This window comes from Miniopterus schreibersii, assembly GCF_964146895.1.
Source record: "Miniopterus schreibersii genome assembly, chromosome: 17".
Classification (NCBI taxonomy): domain Eukaryota; kingdom Metazoa; phylum Chordata; class Mammalia; order Chiroptera; family Miniopteridae; genus Miniopterus; species Miniopterus schreibersii.
Genome location: NC_138117.1, coordinates 10,448,431 through 10,474,318, shown reverse-complemented (window position 1 = coordinate 10,474,318; position 25,888 = coordinate 10,448,431). Strand labels below are relative to the sequence as shown.

The 25,888-nt window shown below is 38.9% G+C and overlaps 2 protein-coding genes across 3 annotated transcripts in view; one reads left to right on the top strand and one right to left on the bottom strand.

The window, feature by feature from the left end:
* Nucleotides 1–2,442: 2,442 nt before the first annotated feature.
* On the bottom strand, nt 2,443–14,214 carry ENY2 (ENY2 transcription and export complex 2 subunit). Of its 2 annotated transcripts, none has more exons than XM_081117080.1 (5): nt 14,111–14,214; nt 12,551–12,627; nt 8,725–8,795; nt 7,303–7,377; nt 2,443–4,963 (listed from the first exon to the last, which is right to left on the bottom strand). In XM_081117080.1, exons 2-5 carry the CDS (start codon nt 12,616–12,618, stop codon nt 4,887–4,889), a joined length of 291 nt encoding a protein of 96 aa, XP_080973206.1. In that variant the 5' UTR covers nt 12,619–12,627; nt 14,111–14,214; the 3' UTR covers nt 2,443–4,886. The 2 variants fall into 2 exon arrangements, with proteins under 2 accessions (XP_080973206.1, XP_080973205.1); XM_081117079.1 differs by having other exon boundaries at nt 14,039–14,202.
* A 176-nt stretch (nt 14,215–14,390) lies between these two features.
* NUDCD1 (NudC domain containing 1) overlaps nt 14,391–25,888 on the top strand; it is a 37,407-nt gene continuing 25,909 nt past the window's right edge. The window contains exons 1-2 of the mRNA XM_081116776.1: nt 14,391–14,619; nt 20,359–20,513. Coding sequence (XP_080972902.1) covers nt 14,502–14,619; nt 20,359–20,513 — 273 coding nt within the window. The 5' untranslated portion in view covers nt 14,391–14,501. The remainder of the gene's footprint in view (nt 14,620–20,358; nt 20,514–25,888) is intronic.

The window sequence follows — 25,888 nt, the reverse complement described above, 5'->3', positions numbered from 1 at the left end:
ATTTTGTTTTATTTAAAAAAAATTTTTTTTTTTATTTTAGCCAGATTGAAGTCTCCTCAAATAACACAATATACAGTTCTGCCTAAACACCTGCATATCAGATGGGCTGGGGGTGGTTTCAGGGACACCTCTATTTCAATTACTCTTCTTTGTGCCTATTACCCTGTCGAACCTGATGTAAGTAGCTGTCTAGGAAGGATACATTCTCAAAGGTGTGCCCTCAACAAATAATGTAGGAATGAGCACATATACAGTAACTGAAAGCCACTTATCTTTCCTTCATTCTGGTGATCCCAGGCACAAAGCCAAAGCAGTTATGGGTGTGGTAGGTACTGGCACCGGCCTTAGTACTCAAGACTATTTCATGAGCAACATTAGACCATGAGTAGAGATTCTGTCTACTTTCATTTATTGCTTGTCTTCACCATTGTCATCATAAGCCAACATTCACTGAATGTCCACACGGTTTGAGCACTGTGTAATTCTGTATGCTTTTTAAAAAAACTAAGTGGCATAGTATGTATGAAAAAGGAAAAATATGAGTATTATTCCTTTAAGAGTGCCTTCTATGAAAGAGGAACATAATTACAGGGAAATGGGCACTAGAAATTATTTTCTTTCACTTTTCATTAAGAATTTACTCTGCTTAGAAAGACAAACATCACATGATCTCACATATAAAGAACTTAATAAACTGATCGACAGGAATGATTTGATGACCTGGAAGCATGCATCATACTGACGAATCTCAGAGGGATGGAGGGGGCAGATGGGTGGAGGGGGAGAGATTAACCAAAGAATTTATATGCATACATGCATAACCCAAGGACACAGACAATGGTGTGGTGAGGGACTGGGGAGGGGGGTGGGGTGGGGTGGGGTGGAAGGGGTCAATGGGGAGAAAAAGGGACATCTGTAATATTTTGAACAAAAATTAAAAAGAATTTACTCTGTTTCTCTTTTCGATAAAGTAACCGAAACAGAAATATTTCAGTCATGGTGTTCGCTATTTAAATCAACGTACTTCCTGCACTAGTGAGTTGGCTTCGGAAAATGATCCCAATAAAACATCATCTGCATCTCACTGTAACTTCATCTTAATTTATAAGAGCAGCACGTTCTGAGGTCCTCACAATTAAGTTTTAATTCAATAACACTTTCATCTTGAATATGCTGCCTGGCCTGAGCAGGAACTGGTCCTGAGATGACACATTTCATTAACTGAGAGCCCAGAGAGGATCGGAAATATAGGCTTCAAGTGCCCCCTGGCGGCTGACAAGCAGGATAACCAAGCATGTATAATTTGAAGTCTGGAATAGACAGACCCAGGCTAAATTTCTTGCCCTGGTTTCTTTCATTCATTCATTCATTCATTCATTCATTCATTCAAAAGAATCAAGAATGAACTGTTATGCACTTAGGATCAAAGACATGTATCACAAAGATAAATAGGATCGAAAGATAAACTCCTCTGACACGGACTGTTTATAGCAGAATGTGAGTGAAAATGACTAATTTCAATTCTCCCTGCTAAGTGCTATTCTAGCGGTATTTATTCTGTTCCAATCAAGTAATGTTGGTCATCTTTATTTTTTGTAGTAATTCTCATGGTAACTAATATTATCTACAAATTCCTGAAAAATAAAAGTATTTTCCACATATATGTAATTTATACATCTACATAAATCTAGAAAACACATAGTAAATATGTATTTTTAGAGTTCTTCCTAGGAGTAAAATGAATCTATATTGCTTTTTATGAATATCAGTATTACATTTATGATTATCCTATAAATAGCGTTTATAGTTTTTATTTTAATTCTTACCAGGTCAGCATTAGCAGATCTATAATGTAGATGTGGAAAGTGAAGCAGAAGAAGCAGTCTTACCTGGTAATTCAATGTCATAGGTGAGACTAGAACTCGAATTGTTTGATTGCGCCTGTTAGTCTTCTTGGTGGAATCGTCCAATGACTTTGTGTGGTTTCCAATGGTAAATATGTGGGGTTTTATGAAGTCACTGAGTAACATGAGATAGCAATTTACAAGAAGGGTTAAAACACAAACACACACATTGGATCACTTCCAACATCAGCTACTGAACAGCTGTCACAATTCTCTTGAGTTGGATGGAGACTTTTATCAAGTTATGAAAAGTCCCATATCCAATTACCAGTCCCCAGCATCGCCCAGGCCCTAGCTTGGCACTGCTCAACCAAATGATACACATGTAATGCCAAAGCAAAGTGATTACCTAAATAATTTAGTTGGGTCTTCTTTAATCCTATATAAAAGCAGCTTATAGTAACCCGTTAGTATTTTACTCACCCAACGCAGTCATGTAACAGTAATCTCCTACTGAATTTCCAACACTGAGAATGAAAGCGCAAGTTTTAAAGAATATATTCCTGGTTAACATGAATCAATGATGTGAGTCAAGATGTTCACAAAGTTGGTTTATTTGAAAGTTACCAATGGTTCTAGATGCAAACTACAAGGCATTTCGAAGATGTTAAGAAAATCTAGAGATGGTGGGGGAGTTCTCCGCACTATCATTTTAAAGCTATGTGCTTTAGTGTTTTCAATGGCTATATTTTAAATTCAATTATTTTTTGTTCCATCTCAAAATACTTTCATTTCCTTTTCTATTTTGTTTCAAACTATTAAAATAGTATCTCTATGAGCAATTTTTGGTTTGCTTTTATATACAATACTATGAAATAAGTACCCATTGTTTTTAACATTTCCTCTGTACCATTTCCTTTTTTATAATGGGTAGCAGAATGATGAATATAACTATCATTTAACTTTAGATCATTGTTTTGTAAGAGATGAAATGAAACAAAAAAACTCTGGGGTAGGTTTTGTGATTGTGCATGCACGTGTCCTAGGTTCAACATTTTACATAATTAAGCCCAGTAGGTTCCAAGACTACACTTAAAATATAAATTCATCAGAAAGTAAAATTGAATCTCTGGAATGTGAACCAAAAATTACTGTAAAGCCTTTCCTCAAACACACCCAACTGTATTTTCGTATTTTCACCTCGTTTTGTGCTTCTATGATCATTCACTGGTTCATTCATTTATTCTGTCCACTCATCCACAAATAAGTAACATACAGAGGGGAAAAAAAAGTTCCCTCCCCTACGGGGGATGCATGCAAAAGTTCTAGAATTATTGTGTTGAGAAATTATGCACAGGTACTTCTGATAGAAAAATAGTAGGGGAAAATCTAAATCAAACAGAAATGCCAGAATGCTTTAACAGCTCAGGCAGAATTTTGAAGGCCAAGAGATAAGTAAAAGTATCTAGCATGATGACTTTCAGATATTCAGGGATAAACAATTAGATACTTTTGGGAACTCTAACTAGAGAAATGTCAGATCAAGGCGTAGGTGCTATGGCTGAGTGTGAATTTTACCCTGCAAACCAGGAAGAGCCACTGAGAAGTTTCAAAAAGGGAAATATCTGACCAAGCTTGAATCTTAGTAAGGTCACTTAGGCAAGTGTATGGAAGAGATACTGGAGGATGCATGAAGCAACGAGAACGTAGGGGCCTACTGCACTAATCTGGGCCTGAACTAAGGCAGTTAAAGGGCAAGGAATAGACAACTGAGAACCTTGCCAGACTCAGTGGTCCTCGATCAGCAGCATAAGCATTGACTGGGTTTGTCAGCAGCCGTAAGCATGGACTTGTGCAACAACTCTTACCTTCTGAATCAGTATTTCAACAGGCTCCTCAGGTAATATGTATGTCTGGGAGGTACTACTCACGTTGATAAGGAATACAGTAGGGGTAGTTACTAGAGGGGGAAAAAGTCACTATCTTAGGTGTGGTCAGTTTGAGGTGTTCATGGAACATCCAAGGAAGCTGATCCATAGCAGATGGGTATACGGGTATGGAGGCTGGGTTGAAGTCTGGTTTGGTGATGCAATTTACCATTTATTAACCTGTTAGTATTTGAAGTCATGGTCCAACACGTTTCCTGGGCTTTTCCCAGGAAAAGCATATCATTCGTCAGGCAGAGGGCCCAGGAGCAAGCCCTAAGAAACACCACTGTTTCAAGTCCCATACAGCAAAAGGTACTCCACGAGAAACAGAAGGAACTTCCAGTGGTAGGAATAAACAGTGTGAGGAGTGGGAGGAGAGTTCCAGTGGCAGGACGCTCAACATTCTCAGTTTCCAGCAGAGGTCATGTAAGTACAGACAACAGTCCATTGGATTTGGCAATCTTGATGTCAGAGTAAAGCTATGGGTGGATTATTTCCCATTAAGTTCTTTCTTGACCTTACATGAGGGGATGTAATCTAGTGTTTCTGCTTTCAGAGTTCAGATGAGCAGATATGTGAGAGGAGCTTGGTATGGAGCCAGCTTGCAAATGTTCTCTCTTCCAAAAGGATGGTAAATTCTTTGAGGAATGAGGCAGGCACATCAAGATGCGTAGGACCCAGTCCTAACTCTGAGTTTGTGACAAATAAGACAACTGTAGTACAAGATGGGCCATGTATTACAAAATACTATAGGGATTCAAAAGAGAAATACACCAAATTGAGACAATCAGAAGAGGCTGCTTACTTCTCCTCAGCTGTTAGCATAGAAATATGCACATACTTTATATTACTTGCTGACTTTTTCTCTCAACAATCTGTTGGATTGTTGAAAAGTCCCATTTACTCCAAGATCCAAGGAAACTTCAAACTCATTCATGAGATATTTATTAAAATAACACATTTAGGGAAAAAAATCAATACAATGTATACATCATTACCGAAAACTGTATACCATCATACAAAAAAGGATTTTATTTTGGGAAAGCGATTCCTAATTTATGGCAAGTTTTACTTTCAGAAATAAGACCACAAAACAACACAATCTAATTCAATCTTAAAGGCTGGCATGCTGAGCAAGGAATGTTCTTATTCTTTGTAGAAGCTCCTTCTTTACACTGTCAGGTACCAGGGCTGAAATGTAAAAATAAAAACATAAGAGTAAGAAGATTCCAATTAATATGTCAACTTGATATCTGATGTTTTATTCAGGATGACCGACCCATACATTTATTTATAATTTATTTATAAATAACCCTCATGAGCTTTAATTAAAAAAAGGTAAACATCTGAAAAATCACTGTAAACAAAGGCAAAAGACAAAAACTGGGAAAGCGCTTTGGCAGAAATGGGCTGATCTCTACAAATTCTTCCGTTTGATAGGAAAAGATGAGCAAGCGAACAGGAAATGCGCACAGGAGATGGAGAACAGGACACATGCAGCTCTTGAACACAAGAGGGGATAAGCCTTACAAGAGGAATGAAAATTAAACCACATTCAGATAACATGTTTTACCAATCAGATTGGCTAAAACCAAAGGTCAGTAATATACTGTGTTGGCAAGACTGAGGGAAAAACTAGCACTCTCCTATTAGCTGGTGGGAGTATAAATCGGCACAACATTTTTGGGAAGGTAATTTGGCAATACTTTATAGAAATAAATGCACATACTCTGACTCAGCAAAGATGCAAAAATCACAACAGTGGTTATATTTCCTGCATTTTCAACTTTTTGAATTTGAACCATGTGACTGTATTATCTGTTTGGAGTATTAAACTGGAAATGAAAAAAAACAAAACCCTGCTCTTTGAAATTTTAATATTAAATGTCAATAAACAAACCTACATTATTGTTGTTCCTTTTCTGGCTACTAGTAAATAAGGGCAATAGAGAATTAACTAATACTTCTAATGTTACTTGCTTGTATCCAGAGAAAATGGAAGGCTTCAGACATAGTTCAATAATTCCATAAAGAATTCTAGAAATAAGTACACAAATCAAATAAGACAGATACTCCTCTCTATAAATTGTCTCGTCTTATCCTGCCTAGAAATAAAGACTACATAATTAATTCAAGTCCACTGGAAATGTGATCAATATGTATATTAAACACACTTTTAGTCAAAATTATGGTGATGGAGAATAGATCAGTTGCCTTGGGGTCGGGGACAGGGTGTGAATGTGAATACAGAGGGATAGCTTGAAGGAGTTTTATGGGAGCGGGGGTTATATGAAATCACACGTGTATAAAATTCACAGAACTGCACAATAAAAAATGTCAATTTTACTGTATATTTTTAAAAATAAAATGCTTCTACTCCTAACAATAAAGAAGACGAAGAGCATGAAAGAACAGACTTATTTTCACTTCCCTTTTTTTTGTTTACTGCTTCTCTGGCAGGGAAGTTACAAGGAACTGATATGTCCAAGATAACCAGTGTTGAAGGAGGAGCAAAGGACAATTTCTACCCTGTATAACCAGTTCCTAAACAATGTCAACAGATTAAGCATAAATTACTGAAGGAAAATCTAAAACAAAATTAGGGAAAATTACTTTAAAATATAAATTCATGGGGGGAACAATAAATACTATTGGTTTTATTTTTCTTTCCCTGAGATATGTGTAAAGAAAAGGTCAGGTTTTTGTAGCTGTAAATAGGTCAAAAGATATAGTGGAAAGGATCATGGGATTCCCTAGCTCCTTCCCAGCAGGTAAGCAGTTCAGGGAACTAATAGTCTCCAATAATAATTTTCAATCTTATTTACTTTTTACACTTAAGTTGTTTTTACTATTTTTGTGTGAGAAAACAATAGGTCATCTAATTTACCTAGATCCACTTAAACAAACTTTCTCAAAATAAATGAAAAAAAAAAGATAGTTCCACCTAAGATAAAATACAGTGTAGTTTCTGACAATATTACATAGCATTGATGTTAATATATTTTCTTTCTTTCCTTTGCCGTCTTAAAACAAGGCATTAAAGGGAGAAATGAAGGTAGCTGTAGTGTCGCTCTTAAATATGAATTACCCTGAACCTGAAGTAGTGGCGCTACCAAATTCTTAATTAGACATTCAAGAAGACAGAGCTTTGTTTATTTTTAATAAGCAAAGAGAGAGCAGAGGAATGACTCAGGGACAGGAGTAAAACTGAATTATTAAAATATTTAAGTCAAGTCAGACCATATCTAATAAAGTTTATAAATCTTAGCTTCACATAACATTTGCCTCTACAAGATCCCATATTTAAAAAGTATCTCTCTTAACGATCCCATGAACCTATCTGCACCGTTTCAGGGCGCAGAAGCACTTTACATCCCTCGTCTTGTCTGTTACTCAAAGCCCAGCTCAGGAGGCAGGTCGGGAACTGTAACTGTTCCCAATAGAAGCACCAAATACCCAAATAATTCTGGAGGGCTGCTTCTCCTTGTAGAAAGAAGAGCTCCGCCAGCATGAGACGCGCCTCCCCTTACCTCTGCCTTTGGGTGTGATTTCAGCCACCAAGTCATCAACGGTGACGTGCTCTAGTCCTTTTTCTTTAATTACCTCTTATGCAAAAGCAAAAAACAAATCATATCATTTAAAATCATTATCTGTAAGAAAGATTTTCATAGAGGAAGGGTTAAGATCATGTTTTTAGAGTGCAGATTGGTCTTTAATAAAAAAAAGAGGACACTTCTTTAATGAATATCTAATTAACTTTCAAACACATTAAGTATTCACCAGGTAAAATTGTAAAAGCCTGTTCATCGCTCAGCTAAAGAACCTGTAACTTAACAATTATAACACAGAATGAATCTGAACTGTAGGTCAAAGTGAACATTTGTAAAAAGCTAGGAACTTATAAATGCATAGATCTTATTTCAGTGTAATCATACTAGCTCTTAAATGTGTAGAGGGGAAAAGGCTATTAATTACGCCCAACTTAAAATTTCAAAGCCCAAAATGAAAATATCGAACTCCTTTGCTCCTTTTCTCCTCTAGATTGGGCCAAAAAAAAAACCAAGGGGGAAAGTAGTTAATGTTTACTGAACTCCTATTATGTGCTGGATGCTTTACATCATTTAATACTGACAATAATGTAACAGGCTGGGCATTCTTCCCACTTCACAGGTGAGGCAACTGAGGCGTAAAGATTAAATAACTCGTCCAAACATGAGTTGAAATACAGCTCCAGTCTTTTGCCAGTGAAGATCTATATGATCTCCAAGTCTACGCTTTTACTAATTTTCTACACTGCCTTCTCAGGGTTAATGTTATACACAGTAGCCATTATCATTACTACTGGTAGAAACCACTATAATAGAATGGAAAATCATTAAAAATAACCAAAATGCTATTATACTAAAAGCTGAGCCAGAAAGGAGTCTCGTCTTAGTGACATGTGTAATCTTATGGTATCATCATCAATATTAAGCAATTTAACAAGCTCCTATTTTACATTTAAAAAAATAAGTATAATTCTCTAAGAGCTTTTAAAATGAATTTTTCAAAATAACATTATTAAAGACAAGAGATACATTTCCTATATGTCCAACAACCATAAAGCGCTCAATTTGTTAAATTAAAACCCATTAGGAATAAGTAATGCTTCACTTTGAAAAGGCACACTGAAAAAGGTGAGATTCCACATTTTGAAGCCAGAGAAAATCTTGCCTCACTTGTTTTAAGAGAAATACAAAAAAATTTCTAAAAATTTAGGAATTAGGCCTAAATAGTATCACAGAGAGGAGGAAATCATTACTATAAGAGTCAATTTTCCATTTGTTTAAAAGTATGTCTGAGCACTTAATATACCTTTAAAATACTAATTTTTCTAGCGAACCCCAAACCAACAGTTGAGAGCAACAGAAGATAAGCACAGTTTAGCTTATCTTCTAAATGAAGCTGATTACCTTTACAGTGTGCCTTCAATTGATCCTTCCAGCCACATTCAATTAATTTAGCTCTCAGCAATTCTTTGAGGCTGTAAAAAAAAAAGTGTTTTCAAATTAAACTACAACAGTTTACAGTGTCTTAGATAGGAATGTTTGAACCAAAGGTTCAATTCTTCAATTAAAAATTCCCTGCCTTCCAGTCACAAAGCTTTAACCATGGCCTAATCCTGGTTCTACCAAGAAATAGTTTAGTTCTTTGATCTTATGCAAGTCATGGCCTCGTTTTCATTATCAGTAAAATAAAATGGAGGGGATGGGGCACAATACATCTCAAGAAATTCTACTCCGGCCTTCTTACATCCTGTCTACTTCCCTCCACCAACAGTAATATTGTGGGGCTGTACAACTTCTGGTGGGTATTAGTTGAGCTTGGGGCAGCTGCATCTCTAAAATCTTCAAACTCCAAAATCCCTTTTTTGACTACAAATTCTTACTCTTCAACTCCCTTACTTCCCCATTATTTCTCTCTCTAACCTCAAAGACTTCTCCCTACCCTTTTCCATTAACCTTCTAAATTATACATCAACTATGTATTTTATGAATCTAACACTTTTCCCCCCAGATTTTGACAATTCAGTAATTGGCATGCCTATCATAATTTTTAACATTTCTTACTCATTGATTTTGAGAGACAGAGAGAACGATTTGTTGTTCCACTGATTCTATGCATTCATTGGTTGACTCTTGTATGTTCCCAGACCTGGGATCAAACCCACAATCTTGGCTTATTGGATGATGCTCCAACCAACCGAGCTACCTGGCGAGGGCCCTATCATAATTTTATTGGCAGGTTTTCTTGTTTTTTACTGGTTTAAAAAAAGGTGTATATTGTAACTAACTGCACTATGGATGTAATAAAATATTTTATCAGTACTTTCTGACCCTTCTCCATACCCACTGTAAAAAATCCTCAGTCTCCAACCTAAATCATCTACTTTCTCAGCTTAAACACGTGACATCCCAAACCAAACCGCTTCTCTTTCAATATTCCTATACCTCTACCATGTGACATTTCCATCTCAATATTTAATCAGGTCTTTCAATCTTAATAGGGCCCAAAACCAACTCATGCCCCTCTCCACCTCAACCTGTTCTCTTTGTCACAACGGCAGCTCTATTCTTCCAGTTCCTCAGGCTAGAAACCTTGGCAGCGTCCTTCACTGCAAGTTTGTTAACATGACACATCCAGCCCATGAGCAAACCCCACTGGTTTCAGTTTTAAAATATGTACCTGTAACCCAGATGTATTCCATCATCTCTGCCATTACTACCCTTCTGCAAGCTACCACCTTGTCTTGACTGGATTGTTACCAAAGCCTTTAACTTATTCCCCTGCTTTCCCCCCTCGTACACTTCTGTTCTCCTCCCACTGCTCAGAACTCTCCAGTGGCTTCCGAATTTACTTAGAATAAACTTCAAGTCTTACTACGGCCTAAATGACCCACCGTGATCTGCCCCCTCCCCAGCTATGCCCTTTCTCTTTTCTTTCCCTCTCCCAATTTATTCAGTCTCATTAGCTTCCATGTGCTCCTCAAAATGCCAAAAAGCTCCTATCTCGGGACCTTGGCTCTCGGAGTCTCATCTCCCTCACATCGCTCTGATCTCATCAGTGAAGCCTTGTTTTTTTTCTATCCAAAATAACATACTCATTATTCTCTGCTCCGTTTTTCCTCTAGAACTCATCATTACCTGACACATTAGACATTTCTTGTCTGTTTTCTCCCATTAGAATGTAAGCTCCATGAAAGGACAGACTTAATTTAACTAAACTGCATGAATGAAAACAAATAAAAAAGAACAACATAATCCGCTATACTCATTACCGCAATACTATCCTCTCAGTTTCCCAAGGCACCTTTCTAGTTTCCACCTGCTTCCTCATTTCTGATTTTACTTAAAAAAAAAAAAACAAAAAACCCCCCACAAAAACCTACGTTCTCCTTTCCATTTTACTGCTTTTCATTTTTAACCCAATATAACCTTCTAAACACATTCTTCTGCAGTCTATTTCTAACACTTCCAGTCTAACCGCCACACTGCCAGAATAACATTCCTAAAGTGCAAATGTGATCTAGTCATCCACTTAAAAAAAATCTTTTAACGACTCCCACCATCCAAGGATAAAATCAAGCCCAACACCCATTTTCTTGCCCTTTTTTTTAACAGAAGGAGGGGAAAAAATAAACCTCTACCATTTCAGTGTAAGAAATCTGGGTAGGGTTCTAGTGATGTGACCTAGGTGAAGGTGATCATAACTGGCCTAATTACCTAAGCAAGTTATGAGGCAATCAAGCTAGGAGGAACTACCAGGAGGAAGGTGGTCTGAGTCAGAGGGATACACATTTTGAATGACTAGTCTCTATGGGTAGAGCCTATTTGAGAAAAAGCCAACACAGAGGAAAGCAGAGCTGAGAGAGGAAAAGAAAGATATACTGTTGACAATAACTTTTGAGTGCCTGGGCCCAGTGGTGCCTGAAGCAATTTCAAGCCCTAGATTTTTTAGTTAGAAGAGCTTATATATTTCCAATGGTTAAGCCAGTTTCTGAGTTGTTTCTATCATTTTCAACTAAAAAAATTCTGACTTATACAAAATCTACTCCTCCTGTCCACTGTTCTAACCACACAGCTTTTACCCTTTACCCCCTCCTAGCTTTAATTCTACACTTCCCCAGAACATCACCATGTTGCGACAAAGCTCTGTGATTTTGCACACTGTTCCATCTGCCTAAATTGTCTTCTCTACTTTATTGGCTTGGAGAACTGCTAACCCTTCTCCCCCAGCTGAAGTACCCCTTTTGCTATTCTATGAGACCTTAACTGATCACCTTAACCCAAGGGTGGAGTTGAAAGATCCCTCCTGTTCCCTATATATGTTTTTCTCACAATTTATCACCCTGCTTCTGGAAGCCTTTCTTGATTCCTCAGCCTCTCCTTTGTACTTTCAAACTCTTTCTGTTCATTTTTCAAATAATTACTTGGCCAATTAAGAGCTAGGCATGATACTGGGTATAAAATGGTATTTCTGCTGTCAAGTAAATTAGATTATATTGAAGGATACAAACTAGCAAAGTAGGTGGCCACAATACAAGGTTAAATGCTCTTACAGACAAGGTATTTGGGGAGTTAACAGATACTCAGAAGAGATATTTAAATTAAGACTTGAAAGATGAGCTAGAAGTAAAGATTAGGAGAAAAAAGAGGAATGTTTCAAAAAGTAGGAATAGTACATGCTACTCTGAGGTTAAAGAGCTTGACACTGCCCTGGCTATTGGGGCTGTTGGTTTGAGCATTGTCCCACCCACCCAAAGGGCTCCGGTTCAATCCCGTATGGGTGGGCGGATGTGGGAGGGGACTGATCCACGTTTCTCCCTCTCCCTCCTCTCTCTCAAATCAATAAAAACATATCCTCAGGTGAGGATCGAAAAAAAAGAGAGAGAAAGCGTGGTAACAACAACTGGTTCTATTACGCTATCTCCCTGTTAAAAACTAGGTAACTTTTTTATCTCCAATTGTAGTTATTTGGGAATTTTTTTCGCTATTATACCACCTCTGAGAGCCATTTCTTCTTCATCTTCCTACTACATCCATGTCCCTCTAAGTCTTGAAATACTGAACAAACCTATTTTTTATAGATGTTAGGAACTGAAGCTTTTGACAATCTTTACTTTTCTGTAATTCTTTCCACTGACATCAGTTTTGTTCCTTCATATTTAGATTCTTATATATAATGTAACTATAATTTAAAGGTGTTAAATGTAATTTATTAACACAGTCTATTACTTACCGTTCTCTTTCTCCAGTTTCTATCAACTTTTGGTTAATCGCTGCTCTCATCTGCGCATCTTTGTTCATCTTGCTAACCTGAACATCAACACGTATTTTCAGATAGAGACACTTAAAAAAAGCATTTTCTCCTAAATCCTCCAGGCAAGCATCTCAACACCTTTAACACCCTATCAACTGAAGGGGTGATAAATGTCAACAATGTGTTAACAATGTCATTACTCTTAATATTTACTGCATCCCAAGAAGTCATACTGATAAACTCACTTAACAGTCTCCTTCCCCCATATACCCTTTATTAACATGAGACTTTAAATGGTAATTACTGTAACCCTTACTAAACACTTATGTTCCCCGTCCCAGGCTAACACATTGGTTTTCTCAATCTCATTCAACTCCCAGAACTTATTCTTTTATGTAAGTATCATTAACGTCATTTGTATTTTACAGATGAGGAAACTGAGGCACTGAGAAAGTGGCGAAAGCAGGTTTTGAACTCAGGTGCTTTGACCCCAGAACCCTCCCCGCCAAACACTCTGGGCAGCTCATCGTCACTGACTGCTGATCGTTCCTGCGCCTTAACCGTGGTCAAAATTTTGGGGAAGTCATAATATAGGCTTCAGTGTCAGTAAAAGAGTAAGCACTGTGGGTGAAAATGAAATCTCCAAGACAGGGTTTTAAGTGCTTCACTTTTTACTAGGATTCACCCAGAATCACGACTCGGAAACCAGCTGAAAGCACATCCGTGTCTGCTCTTCAGGGGAGCTTGCTGGTGAGAGGAGGGGAAAAGGAATCCCCAACTAATCCCTAACTTGGGAGCTCTCAACTTTCAGTAAAGACAGACAACCGCAACCAAAATGGTGCAGAAAGCAGAGGGCGGTGAGGCTGTAAACCTGCGGGCGAGCTACCCTTATTACTGTCCCTAACTTCGGGCTACTTGCTTCGCCTGCCGTCTGGCCTGTGGGAAAACTCAGGCTGGCAGGGAGCCTTCAGAGCTGAAATTTCTTTTTTTTTTTCCCCACCAGTGCAACAGGGAAAAGGAGGGGGTTGAGAAGGGGCTGGGAAATGTTTGCTTTTGCCGTTGGAGGCTAACATTTTCAAACCAATTCGAAGGTCTAAGCAGGACCGTCCCCAGGATATCGAACTTAATCGCGCCCTGGCCCCCAGAAGACGGGGAGTGTGACCTTGGACAAGTCAATTCTTAAAGACCTCAGTTTTCTCACTGGTAAAACAAGGGCGCTAGGGGATCCCTCCCGGTTCAGTCATTCTTGGGGAAAACAGAACAGGGCGGAGACAGCAGGAGAGGCGGGAGGGGAGGAGCCAGAAAACAAAGCGAGGACTGGCTCCAGGCCAACTCCGGTAGCACGCCCTGTCGGAGAGCCCTACAGGCCCGCGAGCGCGGGTCGGGGAAGCGAACGAGAGACAGCACATCGAAAGGAGCCTGGGCTGGGCCCGGGTCCCGGCCCGGAGGACCACGGGCATAGCTCACCACCATCACCGCGGGCGAGGGCCGTCCCTTCCCAGCGACGAAATGACCCTTGCGCTGACGACCGTTACCTACCACACTCTTCGGCTGCCCGGACTTAGACCCTCAGTAGCTCGGGCGCCTAAGCACACAGAAAGCTAGAACACGCATTTCCGGGGCGGGGCCTCGCCAGCCTGCCTATAATGTGAGAATTTAACCAGCGCGGGCCGCCTCCCGGTCGCTCAGCCTTCTGGGTAAGAGAGTCCACTCTCTTACGGCCGTGCCGGAGGTGCGTCCTCTGTAAACTACATAGCCCAGAATGCAACAGTCAACTTTCTCACGGGCACTACGCTTCCCAGAAGGCATGCCGCCCCGCAGTGTTTTCTGGGATGGGACCCACGCAGCCTTCCAGCCTCCGCGCTGCGAGTGAAGCGCGGACCTTTCAACAAGAGCTTTATTAATTCTCACGCTAGGATCCCGGGAGGCGATGGAGGTGGCCGCTAATTGCTCCCTGCGGGTGAAGAGACCGCTGTTGGATCCCCGGTTCGAGGGTTACAAACTCTCGCTCGAGCCGCTGCCCTGTTACCAGCTGGAGCTTGACGCAGGTGGGAAGCGGCGGCGGCCCCTCGCATTCTTTGCCTGGTCCCGTTCGGATGCCGAGGGCCAGACCCTTCCCGCATCTTCTTCCTCTCCGCCTCGGGCAGGCGGGGCGATCGGGGCCTGCCTCACGGCCCGTCCGGCTGGGGTGGACGCGGGGTGGCGGATTCTGGAGAAGGACGCCCGCCCCGGAACCCCGCGGAGCCACCTTCCCGCGGCTCTTCCGTAGCGGGACCGCCGGCCGGCGCCCGGCCCTGCCCCCGGGGCCCGGAGGTGCGGCCCGCGGGCGCCGCGTGGGCTCAGGCCGCCCGCGTCCCGGCTCGGTCCCTGCCGCGGAGGGAGCTCAGAACTTGCTTTTCCCCGGAGCATCCTCCGTGAGCGTGAGCGCGGAGAAGCCACACCTCCTCGGAGGACCCCAGCTCCTGTGTCCTCTGGCTGAGGCCCACCCGCTTCTTAAAAAAGAGAAACTCAGTTTGTGGTTCAGAGCGATGATACCACACTAAGGACTGTGTTGTAGAGAACATCTCTAGAGGCTTTTGAGGAAAAGTTGATTTTCGTACCTATACTTCTCACTACTTGTTTTGTTTATCTGTAGCTGGCCAGATATTCATCCTTTTTAAAACAAACAAAAACAACAAAAAACAAGGTCACGAATGGCATTTTAAGTAATAAGTGTTTAACTTGTAAAAATCAGAAACATCTTTTGGGACCCTGTTGTATGGTACATGCTAATATCAAGATGAGTATGACTGTCTGTAACGTAAAGGTGCAATTATCTAGTGAAGAAAAGTAAGCGGACAGTCCTAAAGCAGCGTGGTAAGGCGGTGATTGGGATTTGCACAAAACATAATGGTAGTACTTCAGTATCTTTCCAAACCAGCCTGGGGGACCTGGGAAAGCTTCCTGGAGGAATCAATATCTAAGTTGAGCTTTGGAGGGTAGTTAAGAGTTGACCAGGGTACGATACAGTGAGCTTGGTTTTTTTCTTTCCCATTCCTTTCCATCCCCTGTCCCACTACATATCAGTAATGGTACCACCATGTTTAGTTAGTTCAGGCATTAAAAAAAACACCCCAATCTCTTTCAACAATAAAGGTAAATACAAAATAAAATTTAAAAATCACCCCAAAACTTAGTAGCTCAAATCAGTAATCTGATATTGTTGCCCACAAGTCTATGGTTCAGGTAGGTGGTTCTAGGCTGGCTTGGGCTCATTTGTGCATTTTTGTTTAGTTATGGATCTGCTAGGTGTCTGCTCATCTTGGCTGGACTTCCTCATATGTTTAGGGGTCCTCTGGCTATATACTGGCTATAAGATTATTTCAGATGGTCCCCACTAGCTCTACACATGGTCTCTCATTCTTTAGCTGGGTTGTCCAGGCTTATTCCAAGACACAAGTAGCAGTACACAAACACTTTTTCAAGCTACTGCTTGGAATAAGTTTGCTGTTATCCCATTGGCCTAAGCAAATCATATAATCACACCTAGAGTAATTATAGCAACCTCATACCAAATGGCATAGGTCCAGGAAGGCATAAAAAATTGGGACTGCCCGGCTGGGTGTGGCTCAGTGGTTGAGCATTGACCTAAGATCCAGGAGACTGTAGTTCCATTCCTGGTCAGGGCACATGCCCGGGGTTGCGGGCTCGATCCCCAGTCAGGGGTGTGCTGGAGGCAGCCGATCAATGACTCTCATCATTGATGTTTCAACTCTCTCCCTCTCCCTTCCTCTCTCTGAAATCAATAAAGATATATTTTTAAAAAATGAAATAAAAAAAAATGTGGTTATCTCAGGTCAATTAAAAAAAAATTGGGACTAATAGTCTTAGTGCAGGTCTATATAGCTGCTTATGCTGAAGTCCTGGAGTTATTTCTTCTTTAAACCCCTCTATTCAGTCTGTCAACAAATCCAGTCGACTCAAGATTTTGGCTTCTTCATGCCTCTACCCTAGTGTCCTGATTACCCTTCCTGTCTTCACTTTGGGGCTGCTTCATTCCATTCTCTGTAAAGCAGTACAATTATAGTTTTTAATTCTGTATTTATTTGATATATTTCTGCAACTAGACTGTGAGCTCTGTGAAGACACTGATGTGTTTCTCCTCGTTGCTCTGAGCATAGTAGGTGCTCCATAAATTGACTGAATGAAGGAGAGGAGGAAAAACTCTCCTGGGAAAGTGAGACCAGGACTTAGAAAGATAGCTGAGGGCATTGTTTGTCTTCTGGACTTCATCTGGTCTAGTTTCATGCCTTTAATTTCACTAATTTTTTTTTTTTAGTGTCTAATCTGTCATTAATGCCACCCAGTGTATTTTCATCTTAGGCATTGTAGTTTTCATCTCTAGAAGTTTGATTTAAATAACTTATGTATCTTTCATGTAAAAATGTCTGTGTCATTTTGATCATATGGAACTGACTTTAATAATTTTTAATGTTCTCTTCTAATTATAACTTCTGTGTCAGTTATGTCATGAACTTCTGTCGATTGTTTATTCTTTTTATTATGAGTTGTTTCCTTTCCTCTTTGCATGCCTGGTAATACTTGACTGGGTGCCAGAAATTGTGAATTTTAACTTGTTGGCTGCAGAATATATTTATATTTGTGTAAAGCTACTTGAACTTTGTTCTGGGATACAGTTGAGTTACTTGGAAACAGATTAATTGGGTGTTGCTTTTATGATTCATTAGACTGGTTTGGAGCAGTGCTCAGTCTTGGGCTAATTATGTGAGAGAAGACTTTTCTGTGTACTCCATCCATTGTGCCATGAATTCTGAGTTTTCTCCATTCCACCTGGTGGGAACAGTCACAGCTCACAGCCTTGTGTTGAGTGCCGAAAATCGGTCTCTAATCCTTTCAGATGGTTCTTCCCTGGCCTGGGGTAGTTTCCTCAGACATGTGCCATTATTTGAGAGAGACTCTCTGGATATTTCTCTCTCTGTTTGGCTCTTTTCTCTGGTACTTTGTCCAATGAATTATATAGCTACCTTGGTCATCTCCCCAGACTTTCCCTCAGTTTCCACAACAAGGGGGGGTCTCTCAGGTGCTACCTTACTTTTCCCTCTTCGTGCCATGGTCTGGAAACTCAGATTCAAGGCAGTAGTAAGCTGGGACAGTTGGTAGGGTGCACCTCCTTTGTTTTTGATTTCTTAGGGATAACTATCCTTTGTTGCCTGATGTCTAGTGTCTTGAAAACTATTGTTTCATGTAATTTTGTCTGGTTGATTTAATTTTATTGGCTCTTTCTGATGGAAAGATAGATTTGGTCACTTATTACTTCATCTTGGCTACAAGAAAAAATTGTTCGATATTTACCTTTAAGTGAAAAAATGGTTTCTGTAGAATAGAGTACAAACAAAATTGAAATCGATTAATAAGGATAATGAAAAATGGGAGTGCAGGCTCTTTTTAGAGAAGTTTGAGTACAGGATCAGAAAGAGCTCTCCTTTGAGTGCAGGGCAGAGAGGAGGAAAACTTTTTCATTTGTTTGAGGGAAGTTTTCAACATATTTAAGTGGAGGAGAAGGGACCAGTAGAGAGGAGATAACTGCCAGCTGAAGGGCCTAAAACAGGGAGGAGAGAATGAAACTGCAAGCCCCTTTGTGAGAATTTATCTTGGAAGGGAGAAGAGAAACAGGGAAATCATCACTTCTTATGTGCCAGGTAGCAAACACTTTGTATGTGTTTTAAGGTTAAGTTTGTCAAGAATATTATAGGACAAATACTACTAACCTTTATTACAGGTGAGACAGGGTAGAAAGGTTAGATAACTTCACCGGGTTGCTTGTCAGTGGGAAAGCTATACCCAGAGCTCACGCTGTTTTGATTGATTGATTGATTCCCATATGTGCCCTGACTGGGGATCCAACCCGAAACCCTGGCTCATTGGGATGCTGCTCCAGCCGGCTGAGTTCCCCTGCCAGGGCTGTGTCTAATGTTTTTTGTGGTCTCTCTTGGCTGTGTCTTTGGGCAGGGACAATAAATGGTGGCGAAGATTATGTCTGTAGTTGGAGTAAAGGAAGAGAAGAGCCATGTGCCCATTGTATTTATGTTCTCCTTACTGTAAAGTTTGTATCTGCTTTCCTGGAGGGACATATGAGGAAGAAAGGCAGGCGAACATGTTAATGTGCAGAAGCGCTGTATAACATAGTTCAGCGAGAGCAACGCTCCTATTGCTAGCCCCACCTTATTCCATAAATCTTGCCTCAGAACTTGTAATACAGACGCGCTCTACTTTTTTGCATCTTTATATACAAATAAATTCAGTAACTAGGCAAAAAGAAGACTCATTGGGTACGATTAGAAGATAAATGGTGTAAGAAGTGACCTTTGTTAGTGTTTTAATATTTTGCCTCTGCCCTCCATTAAAAAAAAAAATACTGCGCTTATATAAGTATCAGATGGAATCATATTTAGCTGGTGTCAGAGTTGAATATTGGCAGTTTCATGTGGCTTAACATAATGGTATATTACAGACAAGAAACAGTAATTGGACCCATTGTTAGCACCATTAACAGGGCTCATGTCTGTTTTATTACCAGTGTCTGCCCAATGCACAGTATCTGGCACATAGTAGTCATTCAATAAATGATTTGTGAGTGAAAAACTAGGTTTTTGAGGTTACATGTATGTTTTGTAAGGAACTTCGGTAAAGATTAGGGAAGATTACCTTTGTGTTAGGCCCAAAGTTCTTTTTAAAAGACTGGGAGGATTTTCCCGCAAAGCTCTTTTATTCCCTATGCAAGATAACGTTAAATAATAAGATATTCACTCTGCTGGCCTCTGAGCCCCCTGTCAAACAAAGATCTTCCTCTTCCTCAACCATTTCAGAGATCCCAACAGCCACCTGAGACTCCCTCCCTCCGCTCCTTCTCTTAGGAGGCTCTAAAATTGCTCTGCCCGCCTCATGTTCTCATGCTTTTCTCCTTTCAGCTGCTCTGCCTCCCCTGTATGCTCAGCATGATTAACATGGTATTTTTCTTTCCCATGTGGGGCCAGAGGCAGCCTTTTTCTCTGCATTAACAGGATAGTTCTGAAGAAAATGTTTTTGTCATCACATTGTCTAATATTACTGTTTGGGCCATTGTGGTACCATGCACATTTCCTGCAGTATCGAGTTTCATCCACACAGTGGTGCTGGAAAACCAAGAATTGGCGTTTGTTCCCCTCCTAATCAGTGGAATATTTATTTCTAACTGTTCCTTATAAAATAAACACTTCCTTGAGTAACAGTTTTCTCAGCCTCTGTCAAATCTATCATAAAGTTACAATGATGTAATGAGGTAATAAAAACACTCTATTTCTTAATGTGTGGTAAAAATCATTGAGATATAATAGAGGTAAAAGCATTTTAAAAAGTATAAAAACACGTTATGAACTGGATTTAATATTTGCCCAGGAGATAGGAAATCCTTCAGTTTTAGAATTTCTCTGTTCTTATTCATAATTACCAGGAAGAGGTGCATAAAAGAAAGAGGGATATGGCATGAGAAACCCTATCTCCTGCCTTTGGCCACCATATTCTAAGTTCTGTAAGGGCAAGACCATTTCAGTTCTACTCACAGTTGGTCCTCTGCACACAGTTTCTAGTAGGTGCCCAGAAATTGTTTTTGAGTGAATAGCACCAAGAGTTGCCCTGACAGCCTCTGTGATTAGCCTTCAGTGATTTCTTTGCCACGTAGGCATTGTGGAGAAAGGAACAATCTGAGGCAAAACTTTTGATGTCTATGTTTATTTTTTTTTATATTTCAGCTGTGGCAGAAGTAAAACTTCGAGATGATCAATACACACTGGAACACATGCATGCTTTTGGAATGTATAATTACCTACACTGTGACTCATGGTATCAAGATAGTGTCTACTACATTGATAACCTTGGAAGAATTATGAATTTAACAGTGATGTTGGTAAGGAAAAAATACATAATTAGGATTTTCTAATAAACGTGATCCTTAATTTTCACTTTGAATCCTATATCCAGGGAGTTAATGTACAATATCTTTAATATAAGGAATCTTGTCATCTATAAGGCTCCATTTCTGTTTAATTCAATTTTAATTTTTCCTTTGTTCTATTCCTCCTACACATGTTCATTCCCCTCCACTCCTACCAATGGCAGCTACTCTAATGAGTTTATCAATGTTGATGTAACTGTTCATTTCTCCTTTTATGTGAGGTGTGTTATCCCCAACTATGGTAGGGGATCTATTTTTTCTTTTAGCTAATTTTTGCTTTATGTTTTTTAACAATGTTAATTGGCTGCAAACATTTAGGATTGTTTTGCCTGCCTGCTATGGATTGGTCTTTCTAGGATTATGAAATGTCCTTTATTTCTAGGCTCTGGGAATAATTTTGTCTCAAAGTCTTCTTATATTAATATAGTCATGCTGGCTTTTTTAATAAGTAGTATTTATCTTTTTTATCCTTTTAACTTCAGCTTATCATTGTTCTTATTTTTAAAGTGTATCTCTTGTGAAGAACATTTAGTATGGTCTTGTTTTTTATCCAATATGAGAATCTCTGTCTTTTAATTGGAGGGCTTAGTACTGCATTTATAATTAATGTAATTACTGATACAGTTGGGTTTATATTACCATCTTTTCAGTTTGTTTCATCTGTTCTTTGTTCCTTTGTGTCTCTCTTTCCACCTTTGAGCTATTTTTGTCATGTATTTTGTTTTGTTATAAATTGATAACATGTAGCAGTGGAAGTAGGGATAAGATGCAGAAGTAGTGTGGAGAAGGAAACAGTTTAGTAGTATGCTTGGCTGGAAGAGGGGTGGGAGTAGGGTCATAGTTCAGGGCCAAAAGCTTTGTTTTATCAGTTCACCCATTAATAATCACAATTGGGGATGCTAGTTCCAACTTAAATCACAAGATTTAAGACTAGAAATCTGGAATGAAAGTTTAATGATTGCATTTGAAATATTATCGATAAGCAGTGTGGACTGGTTAGTATATTTTTCCTTTTCTATTGGAAAGTTTCCACAGTAAATCAAATACAGCTGACAACCTCAAGACTACTGAATAATAATGGGGATTGCAAGTATTCCTGCTTAGCTCTTGCTTTTAATTGTAGTGGATTTCAAATTTACTTTGGAAAATACTTTCTGTTGGTTTTGTAAAAAGCGTTTGTTGTTTTAAGGTGGTTTTCTTCATTTTCTGTTTCTATTTAATATTTTTTTATTAGGAATAGCTGCTGAATTTTATTTTTATTTATTTATGTTTAAGATATGGTTTGATTTTTAGACAGAGAGGAAATGGAGAGGGGTAGAGAGCTAGATGCACAGACGAGAGAAACATTGATAGGCTGCCTCCTTCACGCCCCCTACTGGGGATTGCGCCTGCAACCAACCCGGGCATGTGCCCTGACTGGGAATTGAACGGCGACCTCTTGGTTCATGGGTGGACGCTCAACCACTGAGCCACACCGGCCAGGCCACATTGGCTTTTTTTATAGCAGAAAACAGTTCTAGTACTCATTTTGTGGGGTTTTTTTTGTTGTTAAAGTCACACATGCTCAAATCCCAGAGAGGCTCTTTTCCTGTAGCTGGTGTACAAAGGACCACCCTTGTTAAGTCTAGGGCCTAGGCAAAACATCATTGTGGTCAAAGTGAAGGCTGTTGGACCCCAGAAAGTAAATTCACACATTGTTTGGACTTTAGATTTTGTCAGGGGCCAGCAGGTGGCGGTAGTTCAACACATGGATTTATGGAGGCATACTTTTAAGTCAGTTTAATTTGTGGGTTTACAATTTTAGAGAAATGTTAATTGGGAGGAAGTATGCTTAGAAAGTAGAAGATGCCTTAGGAAAGCAAAAGAAGTGTGTTTAAAATTTAGTTATTTCATTTTATTATGGTATTATGGCTTATTTTAAAGTATTGTATTAATTTTCTTAATATTTAGGAAATTATTTCTGTCATAATTTTGTTTTCCATTTACCTGAAAAACTAGTTTCTGCTACTAAGAAGAGCGTCATCTTGTGGTGCATCTTTAAATTGCACTTAAATATTCAGGGAGAGGTACTGGATTCCATTTGTAAGCATGCATTTGTGAGGCTGCGCCAGGTGACAGGTCGCAACTACTTGTCAAATGTGTACCAGTATGTTCCTCTCTAGACCTGAATCTCAGCTTATTTTCTGTGCTCGAGTTTATTAATATGGAGCCATTCGTTTTCCTAGTTAAAAAAATAAAAGGAGGAGTAAGTTCTTGGAACTGTCTGCTTATATTATGTAGAGACATCACTCTGCCGAACAGCAATTAATTAAAAATATCTTTTCATAAAGCTTTAGCAAAAAAAATAAAAATAAGATTTTTTTCAAATAAAGTTAAAAATTATTAGTGATAAAAGCCTTTCTCCAGAAAAAGATCACTTCCTTTTAAAAGGGCAGAATTTTAAATGTCACTGTCTAATAATACTAGTAAATGGTATTCTTATTTAATTTTGCTTGACCATTTTTTTTTAAACTTGAGTAACCGTTTCTATAAATGTTAGAAAAATGTTTTGTTCAAAGCTTTTCTCCTTGTAGATGAAATTAAGAGGCCCCTAAACTCCTATTTAGAGATTTTTTTAAATAAACATATAGGGTTTATACAGCATTAATATTTATTTACTATTTATTTATAGGGTCATTTATATACAATGTGTTGACCTTGTAATTTTTATTATGATTTATTGACTCAAATCTAATAAAAATACTGTATAAAATATTAGCGTGAAGAAAAACTGAATATAGTAGTTGTATTCATAGTGGGGTTTTTTGGAAGGGGAGTATTCTACAAATTGCAGTGAGCTCTGAGGCATCATTTGTTAAGAAGAACTTGGGAAGTAGTTTATTTTAAGAAAATGGAACGCAGGAAAGACCATCAGCCTTTGGAGTGGAGTGGATCAGGATTTGAATCTTGGCCCTGCCATTTTCTAGGAGTGGAGACCAAGGCATATTATTTAATCTTTTGAAAAAGAGCTCTTTATCGTTTTATAATGGGGGTAATAATTTCAGCTTCATCAGATTGGCTAACAAATAAGATGGTAAAAAGTCAAAGCACTTATTTAATACAATGCTTTTACATTATAGTCATTCTATGTTTTATTTGTCAATGACATTTTAATTCTTTTGCAATTCAGCTGTGAAATGTTTTCTCAGAATGATTTTCAGCAGCCTTGAACATATAGTACATTAACATTTTTTTTGTCTAGAGGAAGAAAATGATGAGGTGGGACCAGGACATTATAAATGACAATTACAAAAGGTGTTATTATGAGAACACTTTTTAAAACTGTCAATGGAGGTTATTAAAAAATAATTTAATGCTGTAATTTAAGATTTACAGAAGGAAATATTTTATTTCATACAGTCCATTTTAAAAATTAAAGTGTACCCTTTGAGAAATAGGTTTCAAAAATGAGGAATATTCAGGTTGCTTTCACTTAAACTATCATTTAAATAAGAGAGATGCTGTGTTTTCTCTTGTATTTTAATTTAATTTGGCTTCATGTTTACACCCTTGACTCTCTTTTGTTGTTGTTGTTGTTGTTAATCCTCACTCGAGGATATTTTTTTCATTCATTTTTTAGAGAGTGAAAGAGAGGGGGAGAGACAGAGAGAGAAACGTTTATGTGAGAAACACACATGGCTTGGTTGCCTCCTGCACTCGGGGCCGAGATGGAGCCTGCAACCAAGGTATGTGCACTTGACAGGGAATCGAACCTGAGACCCTTCACTCTGCAGGCCGACGCTCTAACCACTGAGCCAAACCAGCGAGGGCCATTCTTGACTCTCTTAAATCTTTCTGTTGAATATTGCACTAATTTATCTGTTAGACTTCTGGCAATCTCATTCATGTGTGACCTTGTATTTAAAATAAAATGGTTTAAAATCTTAAGTAATTAAGTATGAAATGAAGACTAGTGAGCTAATGAGTTTAGCCCTCCTTCTTCCTAGAAAGGGCTCACTCGGTTGGATGCATGAAAGGCGTGTGTGGAGATGACTAGAAAGCTTAACTTTGAAACAGCTGTTTCAAAGAAGTCCCATTTTATTTTATTAATATCTTTAAATTATGTATATAACACTTAAATTGCTCCATGGAAATAAATAGTAAAGCAGTTATTTGAAACAAAAAAGGAAACTTTCCCCTTACCCCCATTTTCCCGTACCACCAGTCTCAATCCAACCTTATTTTTCTTTCTAATGGTAAACACTATTAAGAGACTGGCACATGTCTGTCTATATCTTACTCGGTGCTGTCAATCGAAACATTTGTTTATTTCAGCATATTTGCATTTGTACTGCACATATTCTTCATCTCTTTTTTTCAGTTATTGTCTTGCAGATCTTTTTATGTCAGTATATAAATCCACTTTGGTATACTTAACACTTACTTGGATTTATTACTTTTTGCCTCAGAGGAGACTGCACACCCAGGGGAACCACAGTCTGAGTTAGACAGTGTTAGAAAGGGCTTATTAAAAGATTGGGCTTGTCATAGGTGACTTGAGGGGAAGATTTGGTTGTTCTAAACACTGTATGCTGGCTGTCTTTGTTACTGAGTTACTTAATTCAGTGGTATGTAAATCACTAAAATATGAGTACGAAAAGAAGGAAAGGTGCTGTTTAAACGAAAACTAAATTGTATGCTTTAGAAACAATGGGTAACTAAAAACCTTGAGCTAATAAGGATATTGAATATAGTTTACTTAAATCTTATGTACTCCCATCTAAACAGTTCTAGGAGCCAGGGAATGAACTGTATGAATCAAGGATTATTTTTGTCTATAGAAAAATTGTTCACTGTAAAATAAAACAACAAAAAATTAATTGAGTACAGTGTATGAGAGGAAGTTTATTTTCTGAATTGTAGGCCCTTTTATATTTTTTTCTTGTAAAACATTTTAATGATGTAATCCATCTTACAGCTTTAAATGATGAGGACATGACACAAAAAAATGTGTTAACAAAAGCCTAATAGTCTAAACGTGGTGTTTTCATAGGCACTTATAGCATGATATGGTATTTCTGATTAGTTAAAAATGCTGATCATTAACTCTAAATTTAAGACTAAAGACTAGATTACTGCCTGGCCGGGTGTGGCTCAACGGTTGAGCGTCGACCTGGGATCCAGGTGATCGGGGTTCGATTCCCGGTCAGGGCACATGCCCGGGAATTGTGGGCTCTATCAATGACTCTCTCGTCGCTGATGTTTCTATCTCTCTCTCTCCCTCTGCTTTCCTCTCTCTGAAAACAATAAAGATATTTTTTTTTTTTTTTAAAAAAAGGCTAGATTAC

Excerpts from the sequence above, each read along its gene's own strand:
- ENY2 (XM_081117079.1), bottom strand. Across the intron at positions 8,796-12,550 it reads GAAACTGGAGAAAGAGAACG|CCTCAAAGAATTGCTGAGAG; the intron begins GTAAGTAATAGA and ends TTTTTTTTACAG. Across the intron at positions 4,964-7,302 it reads AATCACACCCAAAGGCAGAG|CCCTGGTACCTGACAGTGTA; the intron begins GTAAGGGGAGGC and ends TTTACATTTCAG.